General features: G+C 45.3%; 1 protein-coding gene across 6 annotated transcripts in view; it reads right to left on the bottom strand.

The window, feature by feature from the left end:
- Window positions 1–19781, bottom strand: part of GRAMD1B (GRAM domain containing 1B) — a 690584-nt gene that overhangs the window by 23587 nt on the left and 647216 nt on the right. For 5 of the 6 annotated variants that reach the window (XM_088457142.1, XM_088457145.1, XM_088457147.1 and 2 more), the window contains 11 exons: window positions 18031–18134; window positions 7823–7918; window positions 7330–7410; window positions 7119–7234; window positions 6815–6968; window positions 6011–6188; window positions 5641–5784; window positions 5317–5435; window positions 5087–5229; window positions 4893–4996; window positions 1183–1386 (listed from right to left, as the gene is read on the bottom strand). In XM_088457142.1, coding sequence (XP_088313268.1) covers window positions 1183–1386; window positions 4893–4996; window positions 5087–5229; window positions 5317–5435; window positions 5641–5784; window positions 6011–6188; window positions 6815–6968; window positions 7119–7234; window positions 7330–7410; window positions 7823–7918; window positions 18031–18134 — 1443 coding nt within the window. The remainder of the gene's footprint in view (window positions 1–1182; window positions 1387–4892; window positions 4997–5086; window positions 5230–5316; window positions 5436–5640; window positions 5785–6010; window positions 6189–6814; window positions 6969–7118; window positions 7235–7329; window positions 7411–7822; window positions 7919–18030; window positions 18135–19781) is intronic. The other variant, XM_088457143.1, reaches the window with a different exon arrangement.

The following is a 19781-nucleotide window of genomic DNA, read 5'->3' as shown; positions in this document are numbered from 1 at the left end:
GGTACGTATACTGGGTACGATATGCTGGTACGTATACTGGGTATGATATGCTGGTATGTATACTGGGTATGATATGCTGGTATGTATACTGGGTATGAAATGCTGGTACGTATACTGGGTATGATATGCTGGTATGTATACTGGGTACGATATGCTGGTATGTATACTGGGTACGATATGCTGGTATGTATACTGGGTACGATATGCTGGTATGTATACTGGGTACGATATGCTGGTATGTATACTGGGTATAATATGCTGGTATGTATACTGGGTACAATATGCTGGTATGTATACTGGGTATGATATGCTGGTATGTATACTGGGTATGATATGCTGGTATGTATACTGGGTACAATATGCTGGTATGTATACTGGGTATGATATGCTGGTATGTATACTGGGTATGATATGCTGGAATGTATGCTGGGTACAATATGCTGGTATGTATACTGGGTATAATATGCTGCTCATTAGGCCTCTACATTTTATTACAGAACATTTCAGGCTATGATGCTGGCTGTTGTGAGGTGTACTTTGCGCAGAACATGAATGGGGATAACTACCATAGGTGCAGCGGGTGCACTTGCTAAGGGCCATCTTCCCTGACAACGTCACGTGTTACATTGTCCTATTAAGGCTTGCTGATGTTTGGTCTTGGCTCTGTCCATGTCATCAGAGTAAAGTGTGCTGGCCACCACATGGTAACGGTTACATACACAGCTGTGACATGGCATGGTGACATTACAGTAACAGTCTGCACAGTGACAGGATGTGAGTGACTGTCAGCTGATTCCCCCCGTTGCCCAGATTCATTTTTGAATCTTCTGTAAGTGCCCATTTTGGCCAGGTCTGACCATTTTACTGGAGGCCGGTGAAACTGGAAGAATATTTGCGCACACACCCCGGCTTATACAGACACAACACTGCTTGGTCCAATTCCGTCCTGATCCCACCTCGATCAGAGCAGGTGACACTTTGGATTTTGAAGCAAGTTGGTCTAAAACTTGGAAAACAGCAATGACACAGGCCGGCGGCCACACACTGCCTCCCTATAGTGCCGGAGGTTCTGTGTGTTATCTGCACAGAGAGCCGCCATTTTATATTCCATTCACTGCTACTTGGCACAAAGACTATTACTGTAAGTATCTCCAAGAGGCACCTAGTGCACATTCTCCTGACCTGCTACATGGCGGACACGGCGATGCCTCTCCTCATCTGTAGGCGTGGTCACCGGGCTCAGTACCTCCTGCAAATGGGGAATGCGCAGGTGAACGTGGGGGCGCTTTCTGCGCCGTGTCGAGGTGATCTTGGTGCTCTTGTCTTTGGGGGACTGCCGGTGAAGATCGGACAGGTATGCCGTCTCTGCTTTGGTCAATTCATTCTCTGAAAGCACAAAGTGATAGATCCAGCTAAGCTCCCAATAATAACAGGGGCAGTGTACCCACTACACTATAAGAAAGACCATTCTGCAGCGTACAGCACCTGTCACCTACACACAGTAAGAGCAGAAGTTCCTTGCACTGAACCTGTATTCATGCAATGCAATAATTCCCCAGGAAGCCATCACTGAGGCATGAGGCACTATTTCAGTGTTTCCCAACTCCTCAGGGAACCCTAACAGTGCATGTTTTCCATACTCTGTGCTGGAGCACAGGTGTATTCATTACGGATTCTGTGCGGAGGTCTGGAAGACATGCACGGGTAGGGTTACCTGGGGACTGCCCTACAGTACTTTGCTGACTCAATGTTTATGGGAATGCAGCTAGAAGCTTGTGACATCCCTGAGGCAAGCTGTGCCTCATGCCTTAGCAATGTGACTAGTTCCTAATTAAATGGCAGGCTAGCCTCACTAATATTCAGAATCAGTACTGAAGCTGGAGGCCTCCTCTGCCTGGAAGCAACTTATTCACTGAACAATACAAGGTCTGAGAGGGTAACAATGAATAAACACCTAGACATACTACTGATAATAAATATGTAAATGCAGAAACGTGACCATGGGTCTGTATTACACTGTATTAGAGGGAGTCAGAAGCTTTCAATGTAATGAACAAAATTATTTGCTTCCAGTAACTAAAGGAGCATCATCGTGAGAGAGGTGTAATCTTCTGCAGTAACTGCATTTTGGAAAGAGTTCTTCTTACATCTAGATGAACTTTCACTTGCTGCCTAGGTCAGAATCTAGGGATAGAAGGCTGAGAGGAAAGGAGTGCAAGAGACAGAAGGCTGAGAGGAAAGGAGTGCAAGAGACAGAAGGCTGAGAGGAAAGGAGTGCAAGAGACAGAAGGCTGAGAGCAAAGGAGTGCAAGAGACAGAGGCTGAGAGCAAAGGAGTGCAAGAGACAGAAGGCCGAGAGGAAAGGAGTGCAAGAGACAGAAGGTTGAGAGGAAAGGAGTGCAAGAGACAGAAGGCTGAGAGGAAAGGAGTGCAGGAGACAGAAGGCTGAGAGGAAAGGAGTGCAAGATACAAAAGGCTGAGAGGAAAGGAGTGCAGGAGACAGAAGGCTGAGGGGAAAAGAGTGCAGGAGATAGAAGGATGAGGGGAAAGGAGTGCAGGAGATAGAAGGATGAGAGGAAAGGAGTGCAGGAGACAGAAGGATGAGAGGAAAGGAGTGCAAGAGACAGAAGGCTGAGAGCAAAGGAGTGCAAGAGACAGAAGGCTGAGAGCAAAGGAGTGCAAGAGACAGAAGGCTGAGAGGAAAGGAGTGCAAGAGACAGAAAGCTGAGAGGAAAGGAGTGCAAGAGATAGAAGGCAGAGAGGAAAGGAGTGCAAGAGACAGAAAGTTGAGAGGAAAGGAGTGCAAGAGACAGAAGGCTGAGAGGAAAGGAGTGCAAGAGACAGAGGCTGAGAGCAAAGGAGTGCAAGAGACAGAGACTGAGAGCAAAGGGGTGCAAGAGACAGAAGGCTGAGAGCAAAGGAGTGCAAGAAACAGAAGGCTGAGACGAAAGGAGTGCAAGAGACAGAAGGCTGAGAGGAAAGGAGTGCAAGAGACAGAAGGCTGAGAGCAAAGGAGTGCAAGAGACAGAAGGCTGACAGGAAAGGAGTGCAAGAGACAGAGGCTGAGAGCAAAGGAGTGCAGGAGACAGAAGGCTGAGAGGAAAGGAGGGCAAGAGACAGAAGGCTGAGAGGAAAGGAGTGCAAGAGACAGAGGCTGAGAGCAAAGGAGTGCAGGAGACAGAGGGCTGAGGGGAAAGGAGTGCAGGAGACAGAAGGCTGAGGGGAAAGGAGTGCAGGAGACAGAAGGCTGAGGGGAAAGGAGTGCAAGAGACAGAAGGCTGAGGGGAAAGGAGTGCAAGAGACAGAAGGCTGAGGGGAAAGGAGTGCAGGAGACAGAAGCCTGAGAGGAAAGGAGTGCAGGAGACAGAAGGCTGAGAGGAAAGGAGTGCAGGAGACAGAAGGCTGAGGGGAAAGGAGTGCCGGAGACAGAAGGCTGAGGGGAAAGGAGTGCAGGAGATAGAAGGTTGAGAGGAAAGGAGTGCAGGAGATAGAAGGCTGAGAGCAAAGGAGTGCAAGAGACAGAAGGCTGAGAGGAAAGGAGTGCAAGAGACAGAAGGCTGAGAGGAAAGGAGTGCAAGAGACAGAAGGCTGAGAGGAAAGGAGTGCAAGAGACAGAAGGCTGAGAGGAAAGGAGTGCAAGAGACAGAAGGCTGAGAGCAAAGGAGTGCAAGAGACAGAAGGCTGAGAGGAAAGGCGTGCAGGAGATAGAAGGCTGAGAGGAAAGGAGTGCAGGAGATAGAAGGCTGAGAGCAAAGGAGTGCAAGAGACAGAGACTGAGAGCGAAGGGGTGCAAGAGACAGAAGGCTGAGAGGAAAGGAGTGCAAGAAACAGAAGGCTGAGAGGAAAGGAGTGCAAGAGACAGAGGCTGAGAGCAAAGGAGTGCAGGAGACAGAAGGCTGAGAGGAAAGGAGTGCAAGAGACAGAAGCCTGAGAGGAAAGGAGTGCAGGAGACAGAAGGCTGAGAGGAAAGGAGTGCAGGAGACAGAAGGCTGAGGGGAAAGGAGTGCCGGAGACAGAAGGCTGAGAGGAAAGGAGTGCAAGAGACAGAGGCTGAGAGCAAAGGAGTGCAGGAGATAGAAGGCTGAGAGGAAAGGAGTGCAAGAGACAGAAGGCTGAGAGGAAAGGAGTGCAGGAGATAGAAGGCTGAGGGGAAAGGAGTGCAAGAGACAGAGGCTGAGGGGAAAGGAGTGCTGGAGATAGAAGGCTGAGAGGAAAGGAGTGCAGGAGATAGAAGGCTGAGAGCAAAGGAGTGCAGGAGATAGAAGGCTGAGAGGAAAGGAGTGCAGGAGATAGAAGGCTGAGGGGGAAGGAGTGCAAGAGACAGAAGGCTGAGGGGAAAGGAGTGCAAGAGACAGAAGGCTGAGAGGAAAGGAGTGCAGGAGATAGAAGGTTGCAGAGTTTGGGGTGTAGGAGGCAGAAGGCAAGAGCCAGACAATTAAGGGATGATTACACCAGCAGATGACCTTCCTACATGCACAAAATACAAAGTAATATCTTTATGAGCTAGCTAATGTGCTTTTCAGCCATGTATTTATATGAGCAATTATTTTCTGTGTGTTAGGAACACAAAGCTGCTTTTTGGATACAATTGTATCTATTGCACAAAGCACAGCAGAGTCTTATCCTCGGGTAAGAATACACAGCTCTGCCTGATCACATAGATACATGATATCTAGGGATATATTTAGTAAGAGTTGCAGGACAACATTTATTATGTGAGCGGAACGTCTGATCATGGCGCAGTCATCACTGGAATTGCCTTGGCAGAGAGAAACAAACATCTATCTGTTATTATAAGGTGGGTTGGGCCAGGGCGTTGGCTAATACTAAGTTGCAGAGCCCTTCTGAACCCTGTTACTATATTAGTGATAAGCGCAGGAACACGCACTAACCCAAGTGGTGAAAATATTCATCGAGACCGCTCCAGAAGTTTTTCTCAATAAACGTTTTGACGAGCCCCCACGGTTGCTTCCGGTAACGGAGCTCTGTAGAGATCCTATAAACCAACAATAAAGAGATAGTTATAGATCGTAAAGTGAATATTAAAAGTCACTGATAAACACGCACACCGCCAGTCTGCCTGTACCTTAACCGGCTCTTGTTCCGAGCCACCCTGGTGAGTGTGTAGCGGTTGATGGTGTAGAAGTAATCGTGGTAAGGTATATCGTGTGTCAGCACCTCTGCGTCAATCACGTAACACTCACTCTCCTGGCTGGCCTTGTAGAGTGTCTGGAACACAGAAGAACCCGAGGATCAGGTACACGGAACCACGTTACGTCGCCCCCCATGTGCATCTAATTAGCGGGAAACACTCACCTGAGTCTCTGTGACTGTGGCTGATTTAGGTGCCAGGGGATTAGTTAGTGCAATGGTGTATAGAATAATCCGGGTCTGGTTTCCACTGTCCTCCTTCTTCCATGGATGGAATATAACTTCTGGCAGTAAATAGAGAAAAGTGTGAGGCCCTGAGACCTGCAGGGTATAATTATACAGATTGTCCAGAGATGACTGTATGGACACTACACACAGGTAAGAAGTGAGAGAGATGTACTAGAACACAACAGGGCCATATAAATCAGGTAATGTGGAAAGACCCCATAAGACTGAGTTATACACAACCTCCACCTATGAGCTTCTCACCCGTGAACCTCCTCTGCTCCATGAAATCCCTTTGGAACTGAGATTCGCTAAAAAGGAGGCTGAACAGCTTGTCCACGCTGAAGCTGAACACTTCGTTGATGTACTGCCGGCCATTCAGGTCCTCGTAGAATGCTTGCACTTCGCCTGCGGCAGGAATACAATGCACTCTTACTGACTGTACAGCCCAATGCCATCTTACCCCATGCATCATATACTCCTCACCTTCGCCATCAGATCCCTTTCAGTGTTGTGTCTGTCCTATAGATACATTCACTTTCCTTATATGTCACTCTTTATACACCCACCCCCCTCGTTGCCCCGTTTACTACGCCCGGCATGCTGTTTGTCCATTTTCCCTTCGTGTGCTCACCTTCATCGTGGGTCTCTGAGGAGTCGCTGATCTCAGTCGGTAGATCCTCATTGTCATTGAAGTCCAGGGATGGAGATGTGACAGGAGGTAGAAGCTCCACCTTCTGCTCTTCCATGCTTGCAATCAACATCTCCCTCTCTAGTGAGCTGTCCAGTTCGTCCAGGATACCGCCGTCAAACTGCTCGGAGAGATAGGTTTATGCTTAGAACATATTTTACCTGAATTTGCTAAAACAAAAACAAAAAAATAGCAAATCACATAGTAGGCATAAATATAATGTATTTAGCAAATTCTGGGCACATTCAGCACTCAGAGACTGACATTAACTCCAGTTTGTTCGTCATTCAAGTTCACAAAAATAAAATTACTTTATTGCCGACTGTCTAATATTGTAGCTGTGCAGCTTCATACGACAATATGCGGCTGCCTGTACGACAAGGGTAATGCCCTACATACAACCAGACTCCACTACGTAACCCATGAAATAATAAATAGGAGATTCAACTACATATGTAACTCATATGTCTCTGCCCAATGTAATATCTGGAGCTTCAACCACTACAGTCTAAGCCAGCACATGTCTTTGCCTAATTTGGAGAACTGACTTTATATTGATGATGAGCAATCCAACAATACGGTAGTACAGGAACATAAAAGCTCTGTACACCTCCTTTCCTGGACTTATAGAGTTGTAGACAATGTAGCAGAGATCCTTAGACATCCAGCTATAACAACAGTCACTCAGGTCCTACTGCTTGTGGCCACCTGTCAGTGCATACCCCGGCAAGCCGGACACGTACATACCGCAGGGGCCTCGCTGCTGGTGGTGGATGGCAGATTACTGCTGGTCAGAGATGGGTCCTGTAGGTTGCAATTCGTTTCTGGTTTGAGGTCACTGCTACTTTTAGAGGAATTGTCATTTACTTCCACGTCTTCCACTGGAATTTCTTCACAGTAACTAAGGGCAAAACACAATAGAATTGGCACCTCTATGTTAATCCTGTTACACATTCACCAAAGGTAAACCAAACTGTGACCTTCCTTGGGCTTCATAAATGGCAGGAAACGCATCTGAAACAGAAGCTACGGCGTCTGCCTGTGCACCTACCCCATCGTGTTGAAGTCGTCATCTGGTGGAACATAGTCCTCGTCATCACTGGTGAGGCCCAGCTCATTGCCATAGCATTGGTGGACAAAATGCCAGAGTTCCTTCGGACACAATGGCTACGGAGAGCAGAGAACCAGATACAGGTGTAAGAAGCAAGGTAATGAAGTTGTTGGCACAGAAAGATGGATCTGGGGAACAATAGGAGGGCTACCTTTTCAAGCAAAGCATTCTGCCAAAGCCGGAACATCATCATGTAGGTCCGATCTCGAGCCCCAAACGAAGTGAAAAAGTGCTGTTAAAAGAACAATGCATTACAATTTAATCTGTCACGAAAAGGAAAACTATAGGAAAAATGGTTGATGACACCATAGGCCTATGTTCACAAGAGTGAATCGAACGAAATAACGCCCCAAGGCCCCCCCCACTGCCATGACTAAGGTAAAACATATATGAGAATTACATATGAGGTGTATTAAGAGTAAAAAAGAAAAAATAAATTAATAAAAGGCTTGTTGTGAAGTGGCAGGAAATTGGAGACCGGCGTGATGTTCTTACTGTACCATACACCATTTCCACAGAGCCAATTTCCTGGAGCCACTGGAAAGAGGCGAAGTGCCCTATCTATGAGCTGGGCAGACGGCTGTACAAAATGATCTGCACTCTTCCTAATGTTAGTAAGTGGTCCCCAGTGACTGTCATCTCACCTTCTCAGTGTCAGTGCAGAGCTGGATGGCATTTGGAATAAGTCTGGCTGTCTTTTCTTTAGTCATTGAGCAGATATCCTTCAAGCGCACCGTGAGCTGCAAAACACAAAGTACTGGCTCACTACTAAGCTAGCGGCAGGAACACAATAATTGAGAATAGGAGACAACGCTCAGGCAATGCAGACAAAATTCATCCTTCCTTCATTCCTCAAGAATTATTTTGACATTTAGGGGTGTATTTACTAATGTGTAGAAAAGGTGAGGATTACTGCGCCAGACTATTGATATATCCGTAACTATTCAGTTGCCTGAGAATAAAAATCTCAGGGTAATAATGTATAATCAGGTGGAGGCAGTCTCCAAAAGAAATAGGGCCGTGGTAGTCTGCCCCTAAGGAAAATGTAAGACAGTGGATAGTAGCGCAAACAGGTGTTTTAGTGTATAAATAAATAGCATAAAAGAGTACCAAATAAATTCAAGAAAATGTAAAGTGTCAAATATTTACCAAGTGCTGAGTGCAATATCACAAATAACAAAATATACCAATTAATTTCAAGAAAAATGTCAAGTATATAACAAATAAGGTGTGAATAGCCTGTGGTTCAACATCAAAAAACTTAAAATTATGGCTGGTATAGTTAAAAACATACATTTATTATAACCATTTTCATAGACAAATTTCATTAGATACACAAAGATAAATAGACATAAAAAAATAAAACTGACAATTTCATATAAATGGGAATAGCGAGCACAGAATAAATGAGAAAACAATCAGAATAAAGATAAAATATTAAAGTAAAAAAATATATAAATTATAATTTTTTAAAAAGGCTTGCTGGGACCTGTAGTTCTACTGTTGTAGACATTATATTTACATCTATGTTTACACTACACTTTACATTTATCAACCCGGCACACACCGCCCAGGGGTGCCAGGGTGCCCTGGAGAGAAGGACCACTTTATTAGGGGGTTCCCACCTCCCCAGGGATCCACGGCCTGGGCTGACTAGCGGTCAGGTGTAATGCTTTGGCCGGGGGACCCGGTGAAAGGGTTCCCCTGGCTGTGGTATTACCCACCCCCCACGCTTGAAAGAGTCCAGTGCTGGTTATGGAAAATACAGGGGACCTCTACTCATTTTGTCCTCTTTCTTTACAAAATCAGGAACAGCTCACTTAGCCCAGTGCTGGTTATGGTAAATGTAGGGAACCCCTACGGGTTTTGTCCCCCATATTTACACAACCACGACAGGCTCTGAAAAGTCCCGGGCTGGTTGTGATTATGTGTGATTTACACGTAATTAAAAAAAAAAAAATTAATAGATGCATGCACGGATCTCACTGATCTGTGCATGCATCTGTGTCACTCAGACCTGCTCATGTTCAAAACGAATGCACAACACCGGTCAATTAATTTGGGGATTTGAAGTTCGATTTTGAGAGGGATTTGGTGTTCGATTTGTACATGGGCATGCAAAATCGAACATGAAATCAATCAAACAAAATCAAACCAAATTGAATTGTAGCAAATGTGGGATTTGATGAGGAATTTGTACATTCGATTTGAGGTGAGCTAGATCGAACATCAAATCGAATGTAAAATCGAACTTTGATATACACCTTAGGAAATGAGAAGCTATTTGTTAAGATTCATCTGTTAATATTTGCTATAACTGAGCCCTGTAATGTAATGTACGGCCTCCGCTTCTGACTAGGCTGTTATGTGGCTGCGTGTCATAGTCAGTGGCACTGAGCTGTTTATATATGAGATAACTGAGCACTATAATGTAATGTACGGCCTCCGCGTCTGACTAGGCTGTTATGTGTCTGCGTGTCATAGTCAGTGGCACCGAGCTGTTTATATATGAGATAACTGAGCACAGTAATGTAATGTACGGCCTCCGCTTCTGACTAGGCTGTTATGTGGCTCCGTGTCATAGTCAGTGGCACCGAGCTGTTTATATATGAGATAACTGAGCCCTGTAATGTAATGTACGGCCTCCGCATCTGACTAGGCTGTTATGTGGCTGCGTGTCATAGTCAGTGGCACTGAGCTGTTTATATATGAGATAACTGAGCACTATAATGTAATGTACGGCCTCCGCTTCTGACTAGGCTGTTATGTGGCTGCGTGTCATAGTCAGTGGCACTGAGCTGTTTATATATGTGATAACTGAGCACTATAATGTAATGTACGGCCTCAGCTTCTGACTAGGCTGTTATGTGGCTCCGTGTCATAGTCAGTGGCACCGAGCTGTTTATATATGAGATAACTGAGCACTATAATGTAATGTACGGCCTCCGCGTCTGACTAGGCTGTTATGTGGCTCCGTGTCATAGTCAGTGGCACTGAGCTGTTTATATATGAGATAACTGAGCACTATAATGTAATGTACGGCCTCCGCTTCTGACTAGGCTGTTATGTGTCTGCGTGTCATAGTCAGTGGCACCGAGCTGTTTATATATGAGATAACTGAGCACTGTAATGTAATGTACGGCCTCCGCTTCTGACTAGGCTGTTATGTGTCTGCGTGTCATAGTCAGTGGCACCGAGCTGTTTATATATGAGATAACTGAGCACTATAATGTAATGTACGGCCTCCGCGTCTGACTAGGCTGTTATGTGGCTCCGTGTCATAGTCAGTGGCACTGAGCTGTTTATATATGAGATAACTGAGCACTATAATGTAATGTACGGCCTCCGCGTCTGACTAGGCTGTTATGTGGCTCCGTGTCATAGTCAGTGGCACTGAGCTGTTTATATATGTGATAACTGAGCACTATAATATAATGTACGGCCTCCGCTTCTGACTAGGCTGTTATGTGGCTCCGTGTCATAGTCAGTGGCACCGAGCTGTTTATATATGAGATAACTGAGCACTATAATGTAATGTACGGCCTCCGCATCTGACTAGGCTGTTATGTGTCTGCGTGTCATAGTCAGTGGCACCGAGCTGTTTATATATGAGATAACTGAGCACTATAATGTAATGTACGGCCTCCGCTTCTGACTAGGCTGTTATGTGTCTGCGTGTCATAGTCAGTGGCACCGAGCTGTTTATATACGTGATAACAGAGCACTATAATGTAATGTACGGCCTTCGCTTCTGACTAGGCTGTTATGTGGCTGCGTGTCATAGTCAGTGGCACCGAGCTGTTTATATATGAGATAACTGAGCACTATAATGTAATGTACGGCCTCCGCATCTGACTAGGCTGTTATGTGTCTGCGTGTCATAGTCAGTGGCACTGAGCTGTTTATATATGTGATAACTGAGCACTATAATGTAATGTACGGCCTCCGCGTCTGACTAGGCTGTTATGTGGCTCCGTGTCATAGTCAGTGGCACTGAGCTGTTTATATATGTGATAACTGAGCACTGTAATGTAATGTACGGCCTCCGCTTCTGACTAGGCTGTTATGTGGCTCCGTGTCATAGTCAGTGGCACTGAGCTGTTTATATATGAGATAACTGAGCACTGTAATGTAATGTACGGCCTCAGCTTCTGACTAGGCTGCTATGTGTCTGCGTGTCATAGTCAGTGGCACTGAGCTGTTTATATATGAGATAACTGAGCACTGTAATGTAATGTACGGCCTCCGCTTCTGACTAGGCTGTTATGTGGCTCGTGTCATAGTCAGTGGCACTGAGCTGTTTATATATGAGATAACTGAGCACTATAATGTAATGTACGGCCTCCGCGTCTGACTAGGCTGCTATGTGTCTGCGTGTCATAGTCAGTGGCACTGAGCTGTTTATATATGAGATAACTGAGCACTATAATGTAATGTACGGCCTCCGCTTCTGACTAGGCTGTTATGTGGCTGCGTGTCATAGTCAGTGGCAGTGAGCTGTTTATATATGTGATAACTGAGCACTATAATGTAGTGTACGGCCTCCGCGTCTGACTAGGCTGTTATGTGGCTCCGTGTCATAGTCAGTGGCACTGAGCTGTTTATATATGAGGTAACTGAGCACTATAATGTAATGTACGGCCTCCGCGTCTGACTAGGCTGTTATGTGGCTCCGTGTCATAGTCAGTGGCACCGAGCTGTTTATATATGAGATAACTGAGCACTATAATGTAATGTACGGCCTCCGCTTCTGACTAGGCTGTTATGTGGCACCGTGTCATAGTCAGTGGCACTGAGCTGTTTATATATGTGATAACTGAGCACTATAATGTAATGTACGGCCTCCGCTTCTGACTAGGCTGTTATGTGGCTGCGTGTCATAGTCAGTGGCACTGAGCTGTTTATATATGTGATAACTGAGCACTATAATGTAATGTACGGCCTCCACTTCTGACTAGGCTGTTATGTGGCTGCGTGTCATAGTCAGTGGCACTGAGCTGTTTATATATGAGATAACTGAGCACTATGATGTAATGTACGGCCTCCGCATCTGACTAGGCTGTTATGTGGCTCCTTGTCATAGTCAGTGGCACTGAGCTGTTTATATATGAGATAACTGAGCACTATGATGTAATGTACGGCCTCCGCTTCTGACTAGGCTGTTATGTGGCTCCTTGTCATAGTCAGTGGCACTGAGCTGTTTATATATGAGATAACTGAGCACTGTAATGTAATGTACGGCCTCCGCGTCTGACTAGGCTGTTATGTGGCTGCGTGTCATAGTCAGTGGCACTGAGCTGTTTATATATGTGATAACTGAGCACTATAATGTAATGTACGGCCTCCGCGTCTGACTAGGCTGTTATGTGGCTGCGTGTCATAGTCAGTGGCACTGAGCTGTTTATATATGTGATAACTGAGCCCTGTAATGTAATGTACGGCCTCCGCTTCTGACTAGGCTGTTATGTGGCTCCGTGTCATAGTCAGTGGCACTGAGCTGTTTATATATGAGGTAACTGAGCACTATAATGTAATGTACGGCCTCCGCGTCTGACTAGGCTGTTATGTGTCTGCGTGTCATAGTCAGTGGCACTGAGCTGTTTATATATGAGATAACTGAGCACTATAATGTAATGTACGGCCTTCGCTTCTGACTAGGCTGTTATGTGTCTGCGTGTCATAGTCAGTGGCACCGAGCTGTTTATATATGAGATAACTGAGCACTATAATGTAGTGTACGGCCTCCGCTTCTGACTAGGCTGTTATGTGGCTGCGTGTCATAGTCAGTGGCACTGAGCTGTTTATATATGTGATAACTGAGCACTGTAATGTAATGTACGGCCTCCGCGTCTGACTAGGCTGTTATGTGGCTCCGTGTCATAGTCAGTGGCACTGAGCTGTTTATATATGAGATAACTGAGCACTGTAATGTAATGTACGGCCTCCGCTTCTGACTAGGCTGTTATGTGGCTGCGTGTCATAGTCAGTGGCACCGAGCTGTTTATATATGTGATAACTGAGCACTGTAATGTAATGTACGGCCTCCGCTTCTGACTAGGCTGTTATGTGGCTCCGTGTCATAGTCAGTGGCACCGAGCTGTTTATATATGTGATAACTGAGCACTATAATGTAGTGTACGGCTTCCGCGTCTGACTAGGCTGTTATGTGGCTCCGTGTCATAGTCAGTGGCACCGAGCTGTTTATATATGAGATAACTGAGCACTATAATGTAATGTACGGCCTCCGCTTCTGACTAGGCTGTTATGTGGCTCAGTGTCATAGTCAGTGGCACCGAGCTGTTTATATATGAGATAACTGAGCACTGTAATGTAATGTACGGCCTCCGCTTCTGACTAGGCTGTTATGTGTCTGCGTGTCATAGTCAGTGGCACTGAGCTGTTTATATATGTGATAACTGAGCACTATAATGTAATGTACGGCCTCAGCTTCTGACTAGGCTGTTATGTGGCTGCGTGTCATAGTCAGTGGCACCGAGCTGTTTATATATGAGATAACTGAGCACTATAATGTAATGTACGGCCTCCGCGTCTGACTAGGCTGTTATGTGGCTCAGTGTCATAGTCAGTGGCACTGAGCTGTTTATATATGTGATAACTGAGCACTGTAATGTAGTGTACGGCCTCCGCTTCTGACTAGGCTGTTATGTGGCTGCGTGTCATAGTCAGTGGCACTGAGCTGTTTATATATGAGATAACTGAGCACTATAATGTAGTGTACGGCCTCCGCTTCTGACTAGGCTGTTATGTGGCTCCGTGTCATAGTCAGTGGCACTGAGCTGTTTATATATGAGATAACTGAGCACTGTAATGTAATGTACGGCCTCCGCTTCTGACTAGGCTGTTATGTGGCTGCGTGTCATAGTCAGTGGCACTGAGCTGTTTATATATGAGATAACTGAGCACTATAATGTAATGTACGGCCTCCGCGTCTGACTAGGCTGTTATGTGTCTGCGTGTCATAGTCAGTGGCACCGAGCTGTTTATATATGAGATAACTGAGCACTATAATGTAATGTACGGCCTCCGCGTCTGACTAGGCTGTTATGTGGCTCAGTGTCATAGTCAGTGGCACTGAGCTGTTTATATATGTGATAACTGAGCACTGTAATGTAGTGTACGGCCTCCGCATCTGACTAGGCTGTTATGTGGCTCCGTGTCATAGTCAGTGGCACTGAGCTGTTTATATATGTGATAACTGAGCACTATAATGTAATGTACGGCCTCAGCTTCTGACTAGGCTGTTATGTGGCTGCGTGTCATAGTCAGTGGCACTGAGCTGTTTATATATGTGATAACTGAGCACTATAATGTAATGTACGGCCTCAGCTTCTGACTAGGCTGTTATGTGGCTGCGTGTCATAGTCAGTGGCACTGAGCTGTTTATATATGAGATAACTGAGCACTGTAATGTAATGTACGGCCTCCGCTTCTGACTAGGCTGTTATGTGTCTGCGTGTCATAGTCAGTGGCACTGAGCTGTTTATATATGAGATAACTGAGCACTATAATGTAATGTACGGCCTCCGCTTCTGACTAGGCTGTTATGTGTCTGCGTGTCATAGTCAGTGGCACCGAGCTGTTTATATATGTGATAACTGAGCACTATAATGTAATGTACGGCCTCCGCTTCTGACTAGGCTGTTATGTGGCTGCGTGTCATAGTCAGTGGCACTGAGCTGTTTATATATGTGATAACTGATCACTATAATGTAGTGTACGGCCTCAGCTTCTGACTAGGCTGTTATGTGTCTGCGTGTCATAGTCAGTGGCAACGAGCTGTTTATATATGAGATAACTGAGCACTATAATGTAATGTACGGCCTCCGCGTCTGACTAGGCTGTTATGTGGCTGCGTGTCATAGTCAGTGGCACTGAGCTGTTTATATATGAGATAACTGAGCACTATAATGTAATGTACGGCCTCCGCTTCTGACTAGGCTGTTATGTGGCTCCGTGTCATAGTCAGTGGCACCGAGCTGTTTATATATGAGATAACTGAGCACTATAATGTAATGTACGGCCTCCGCGTCTGACTAGGCTGTTATGTGGCTGCGTGTCATAGTCAGTGGCACCGAGCTGTTTATATATGTGATAACTGAGCCCTGTAATGTAGTGTACGGCCTCCGCGTCTGACTAGGCTGTTATGTGGCTCCGTGTCATAGTCAGTGGCACTGAGCTGTTTATATATGTGATAACTGATCACTATAATGTAGTGTACGGCCTCCGCGTCTGACTAGGCTGTTATGTGGCTCCGTGTCATAGTCAGTGGCACTGAGCTGTTTATATATGTGATAACTGATCACTATAATGTAATGTACGGCCTCCGCATCTGACTAGGCTGTTATGTGGCTGCGTGTCATAGTCAGTGGCAGTGAGCTGTTTATATATGTGATAACTGAGCACTATAATGTAATGTACGGCCTCCGCATCTGACTAGGCTGTTATGTGGCTCCGTGTCATAGTCAGTGGCACTGAGCTGTTTATATATGTGATAACTGAGCACTGTAATGTAATGTACGGCCTCCGCGTCTGACTAGGCTGTTATGTGGCTGCGTGTCATAGTCAGTGGCACCGAGCTGTTTATATATGAGATAACTGAACACTATAATGTAATGTACGGCCTCAGCTTCTGACTAGGCTGTTATGTGGCTGCGTGTCATAGTCAGTGGCACCGAGCTGTTTATATATGTGATAACTGAGCCCTGTAATGTAATGTACGGCCTCCGCTTCTGACTAGGCTGTTATGTGTCTGCGTGTCATAGTCAGTGGCACTGAGCTGTTTATATATGTGATAACTGATCACTATAATGTAGTGTACGGCCTCCGCTTCTGACTAGGCTGTTATGTGGCTCCGTGTCATAGTCAGTGGCACCGAGCTGTTTATATATGAGATAACTGAGCACTATAATGTAATGTACGGCCTCCGCTTCTGACTAGGCTGTTATGTGGCTCCGTGTCATAGTCAGTGGCACCGAGCTGTTTATATATGAGATAACTGAGCACTATAATGTAATGTACGGCCTCCGCATCTGACTAGGCTGTTATGTGGCTCCGTGTCATAGTAAGTGGCACTGAGCTGTTTATATATGAGATAACTGAGCACTGTAATGTAATGTACGGCCTCCGCTTCTGACTAGGCTGTTATGTGGCTCCGTGTCATAGTCAGTGGCACTGAGCTGTTTATATATGAGATAACTGAGCACTGTAATGTAGTGTACGGCCTCCGCGTCTGACTAGGCTGTTATGTGTCTGCGTGTCATAGTCAGTGGCACTGAGCTGTTTATATATGAGATAACTGAGCACTATAATGTAATGTACGGCCTCCGCTTCTGACTAGGCTGTTATGTGGCTGCGTGTCATAGTCAGTGGCAACGAGCTGTTTATATATGAGATAACTGATCACTATAATGTAATGTACGGCCTCCGCGTCTGACTAGGCTGTTATGTGGCTGCGTGTCATAGTCAGTGGCACTGAGCTGTTTATATATGTGATAACTGATCACTATAATGTAATGTACGGCCTCCGCGTCTGACTAGGCTGTTATGTGTCTGCGTGTCATAGTCAGTGGCACTGAGCTGTTTATATATGAGATAACTGAGCACTATAATGTAGTGTACGGCCTCCGCGTCTGACTAGGCTGTTATGTGTCTGCGTGTCATAGTCAGTGGCACCGAGCTGTTTATATATGAGATAACTGAGCACTGTAATGTAATGTACGGCCTCCGCGTCTGACTAGGCTGTTATGTGGCTCCGTGTCATAGTCAGTGGCACTGAGCTGTTTATATATGTGATAACTGAGCACTGTAATGTAATGTACGGCCTCCGCTTCTGACTAGGCTGTTATGTGGCTCCGTGTCATAGTCAGTGGCACTGAGCTGTTTATATATGTGATAACTGATCACTATAATGTAATGTACGGCCTCCGCTTCTGACTAGGCTGTTATGTGGCTGCGTGTCATAGCCAGTGGCACTGAGCTGTTTATATATGTGATAACTGAGCACTATAATGTAGTGTACGGCCTCCGCATCTGACTAGGCTGTTATGTGGCTGCGTGTCATAGTCAGTGGCACTGAGCTGTTTATATATGAGATAACTGAGCCCTGTAATGTAATGTACGGCCTCCGCTTCTGACTAGGCTGTTATGTGGCTCCGTGTCATAGTCAGTGGCACTGAGCTGTTTATATATGTGATAACTGAGCACTGTAATGTAATGTACGGCCTCCGCTTCTGACTAGGCTGTTATGTGGCTCCGTGTCATAGTCAGTGGCACTGAGCTGCTTATATATGTGATAACGGGGATGGTCTGTCTTATGGGCATGTTGGTGAGTGGTCGCGAACACAGAGGCCAAACTTGGAGGGAGAACCTGCACCTAACACATTGCTAGTGCTCGTTCCAACAGTGTGACAAATGGTGGCATTAATCGGTATTACTGTGTGTACGGAAGTGGACAGTGGTTGTGTCAGTCCCTGCAGATTCGGACACACGGACGTATACCAGGGAAGGGTTTGTAGCAGCATTTGCACAAAGTTGCAGACCGCCGACCGCCAATAAATGCGCCAGAATCAGGTCCATTATCTTACAGAAACTGATACTGATTTGTGGTATATGTAAATACAGTGCAGAATCAATGGCTGCTATTGGGGCAATTTACTTATTGATTCACGTCAGTGACTTGAGATGGCAAGCAACCTTTTACAGAGTTATGGCAGCATGCAGTAAGCAACTTCTGAATGCAAGACAGTACAGATCAACAACTTTAAAAATTCCTGCGGTGAAGCTATATCTGCATTTAACAATCCATGATAGAGAGGATGTAGGAGGCACTGACCAGGGTCTCCCAGCGGAAAATGTTGCTGTAGAAGCAAATCCAGTTCTCAGACAGGTAGAGGCGTCCCTGCAGTAATATGTCCCTCTGCAGTGCACAGGAGTAATCTGCAGGTACACAAGCACATACCAGGGTGAGTGCCCACATTCTGCTCATCTATACAAGACACTAATTGTGGACTAGGGGCTGTAAAAAGGGTCCTAATGAGTTATGGTCATCCGGTGTACACTGAGTAACATCCTTACCATCCAGCTGTCACCATTCAATATACAATACTCCTATCTGATTCAGTCATTATTCAATACTCCTGTCTGATTCAATCCTCATCCAATACTCCTGCCTGATTCAATCCTCATCAATTACTCCTGTCTGATTCAATCCTCATCCAATACTCCTGTCTGATTCAATCCTCATCCAATACTCCTGTCTGATTTAATCCTCATCCAATACTCCTGTCTGATTCAATCCTCATACAATACTCCTGTCTGATTCAATCCTCATACAATACTCCTGTCTGATTCAATCCTCATCCAATACTCCTGCCTGATTCAATCCTCATCCAATACTCCTGTCTGATTCAATCCTCATACAATACTCCTGTCTGATTCAATCCTCATCCAAATTGCCTGATTCAATCCTCATCCAATACTCCTGTCTGATTTAATCCTCATGTCTGATTCAATGCTCATTCAATACTCCTGTCTGAATCAATCCTCATCCAATACTCATGTCTGATTCAATTCTCAACTAATACTCCTGTCTGATTCAATCCTCATTCAATAATCCTGTTTGATTTAATCCTAATGTTTGATTCAATCCTCATTCAATACTTTTGTCTGATTCAATCCACATTCAATACTTCTGTCTGATTCAATCCTCATTCATTACTTCTATCTGATTTAATCCGCATTCAATACTCCTGTCTGATTCAATCCTCATCCAATACTCCTGTCTGATTTAATCCTCATGTTTGATTCAATCCTCATTCAATACTCCTGTCTGAATCAATCCTCATCCAATACTCCTGCCTGATTCAATCCTCATCCAATACTCCTGTCTGATTTAATCCTCATCCAATACTCCTGTCTGATTCAATCCTCATCCAAACTGCCTGATTCAATCCTCATCCAATACTCCTGTCTGATTCAATCCTCATCCAATACTCCTGTCTGATTCAATCCTCATCCAAACTGCCTGATTCAATCCTCATCCAATACTCCTGTCTGATTCAATCCTCATCCAATACTCCTGCCTGATTCAATCCTCATCCAAACTGCCTGATTCAATCCTCATCCAATACTCCTGTCTGATTCAATCCTCTTCCAATACTCCTGTCTGATTTAATCCTCATCCAATACTCCTGTCTGAATCAATCCTCATCCAATACTCCTGCCTGATTCAATCCTCATCCAATACTCCTGTCTGATTCAATCCTCATCCAATACTCCTGTCTGATTTAATCCTCATCCAATACTCCTGTCTGAATCAATCCTCATCCAATACTCCTGCCTGATTCAATCCTCATCCAATACTCCTGTCTGATTTAATCCTCATCCAATACTCCTGTCTGATTCAATCCTCATCCAAACTGCCTGATTCAATCCTCATCCAATACTCCTGTCTGATTCAATCCTCATCCAATACCCCTGTCTGATTCAATCCTCATCCAAACTGCCTGATTCAATCCTCATCCAATACTCCTGTCTGATTCAATCCTCTTCCAATACTCCTGTCTGATTCAATCCTCATTCAAT

This window comes from Taudactylus pleione, unplaced genomic scaffold, assembly GCF_031769625.1.
Source record: "Taudactylus pleione unplaced genomic scaffold, aTauple2 ptg000740l, whole genome shotgun sequence".
In the NCBI taxonomy this organism is placed as follows: Eukaryota; Metazoa; Chordata; class Amphibia; order Anura; family Myobatrachidae; genus Taudactylus; species Taudactylus pleione.
Note: the sequence above shows the minus strand (reverse complement) of the source record. Positions and strands in the feature narration are given on the sequence as shown.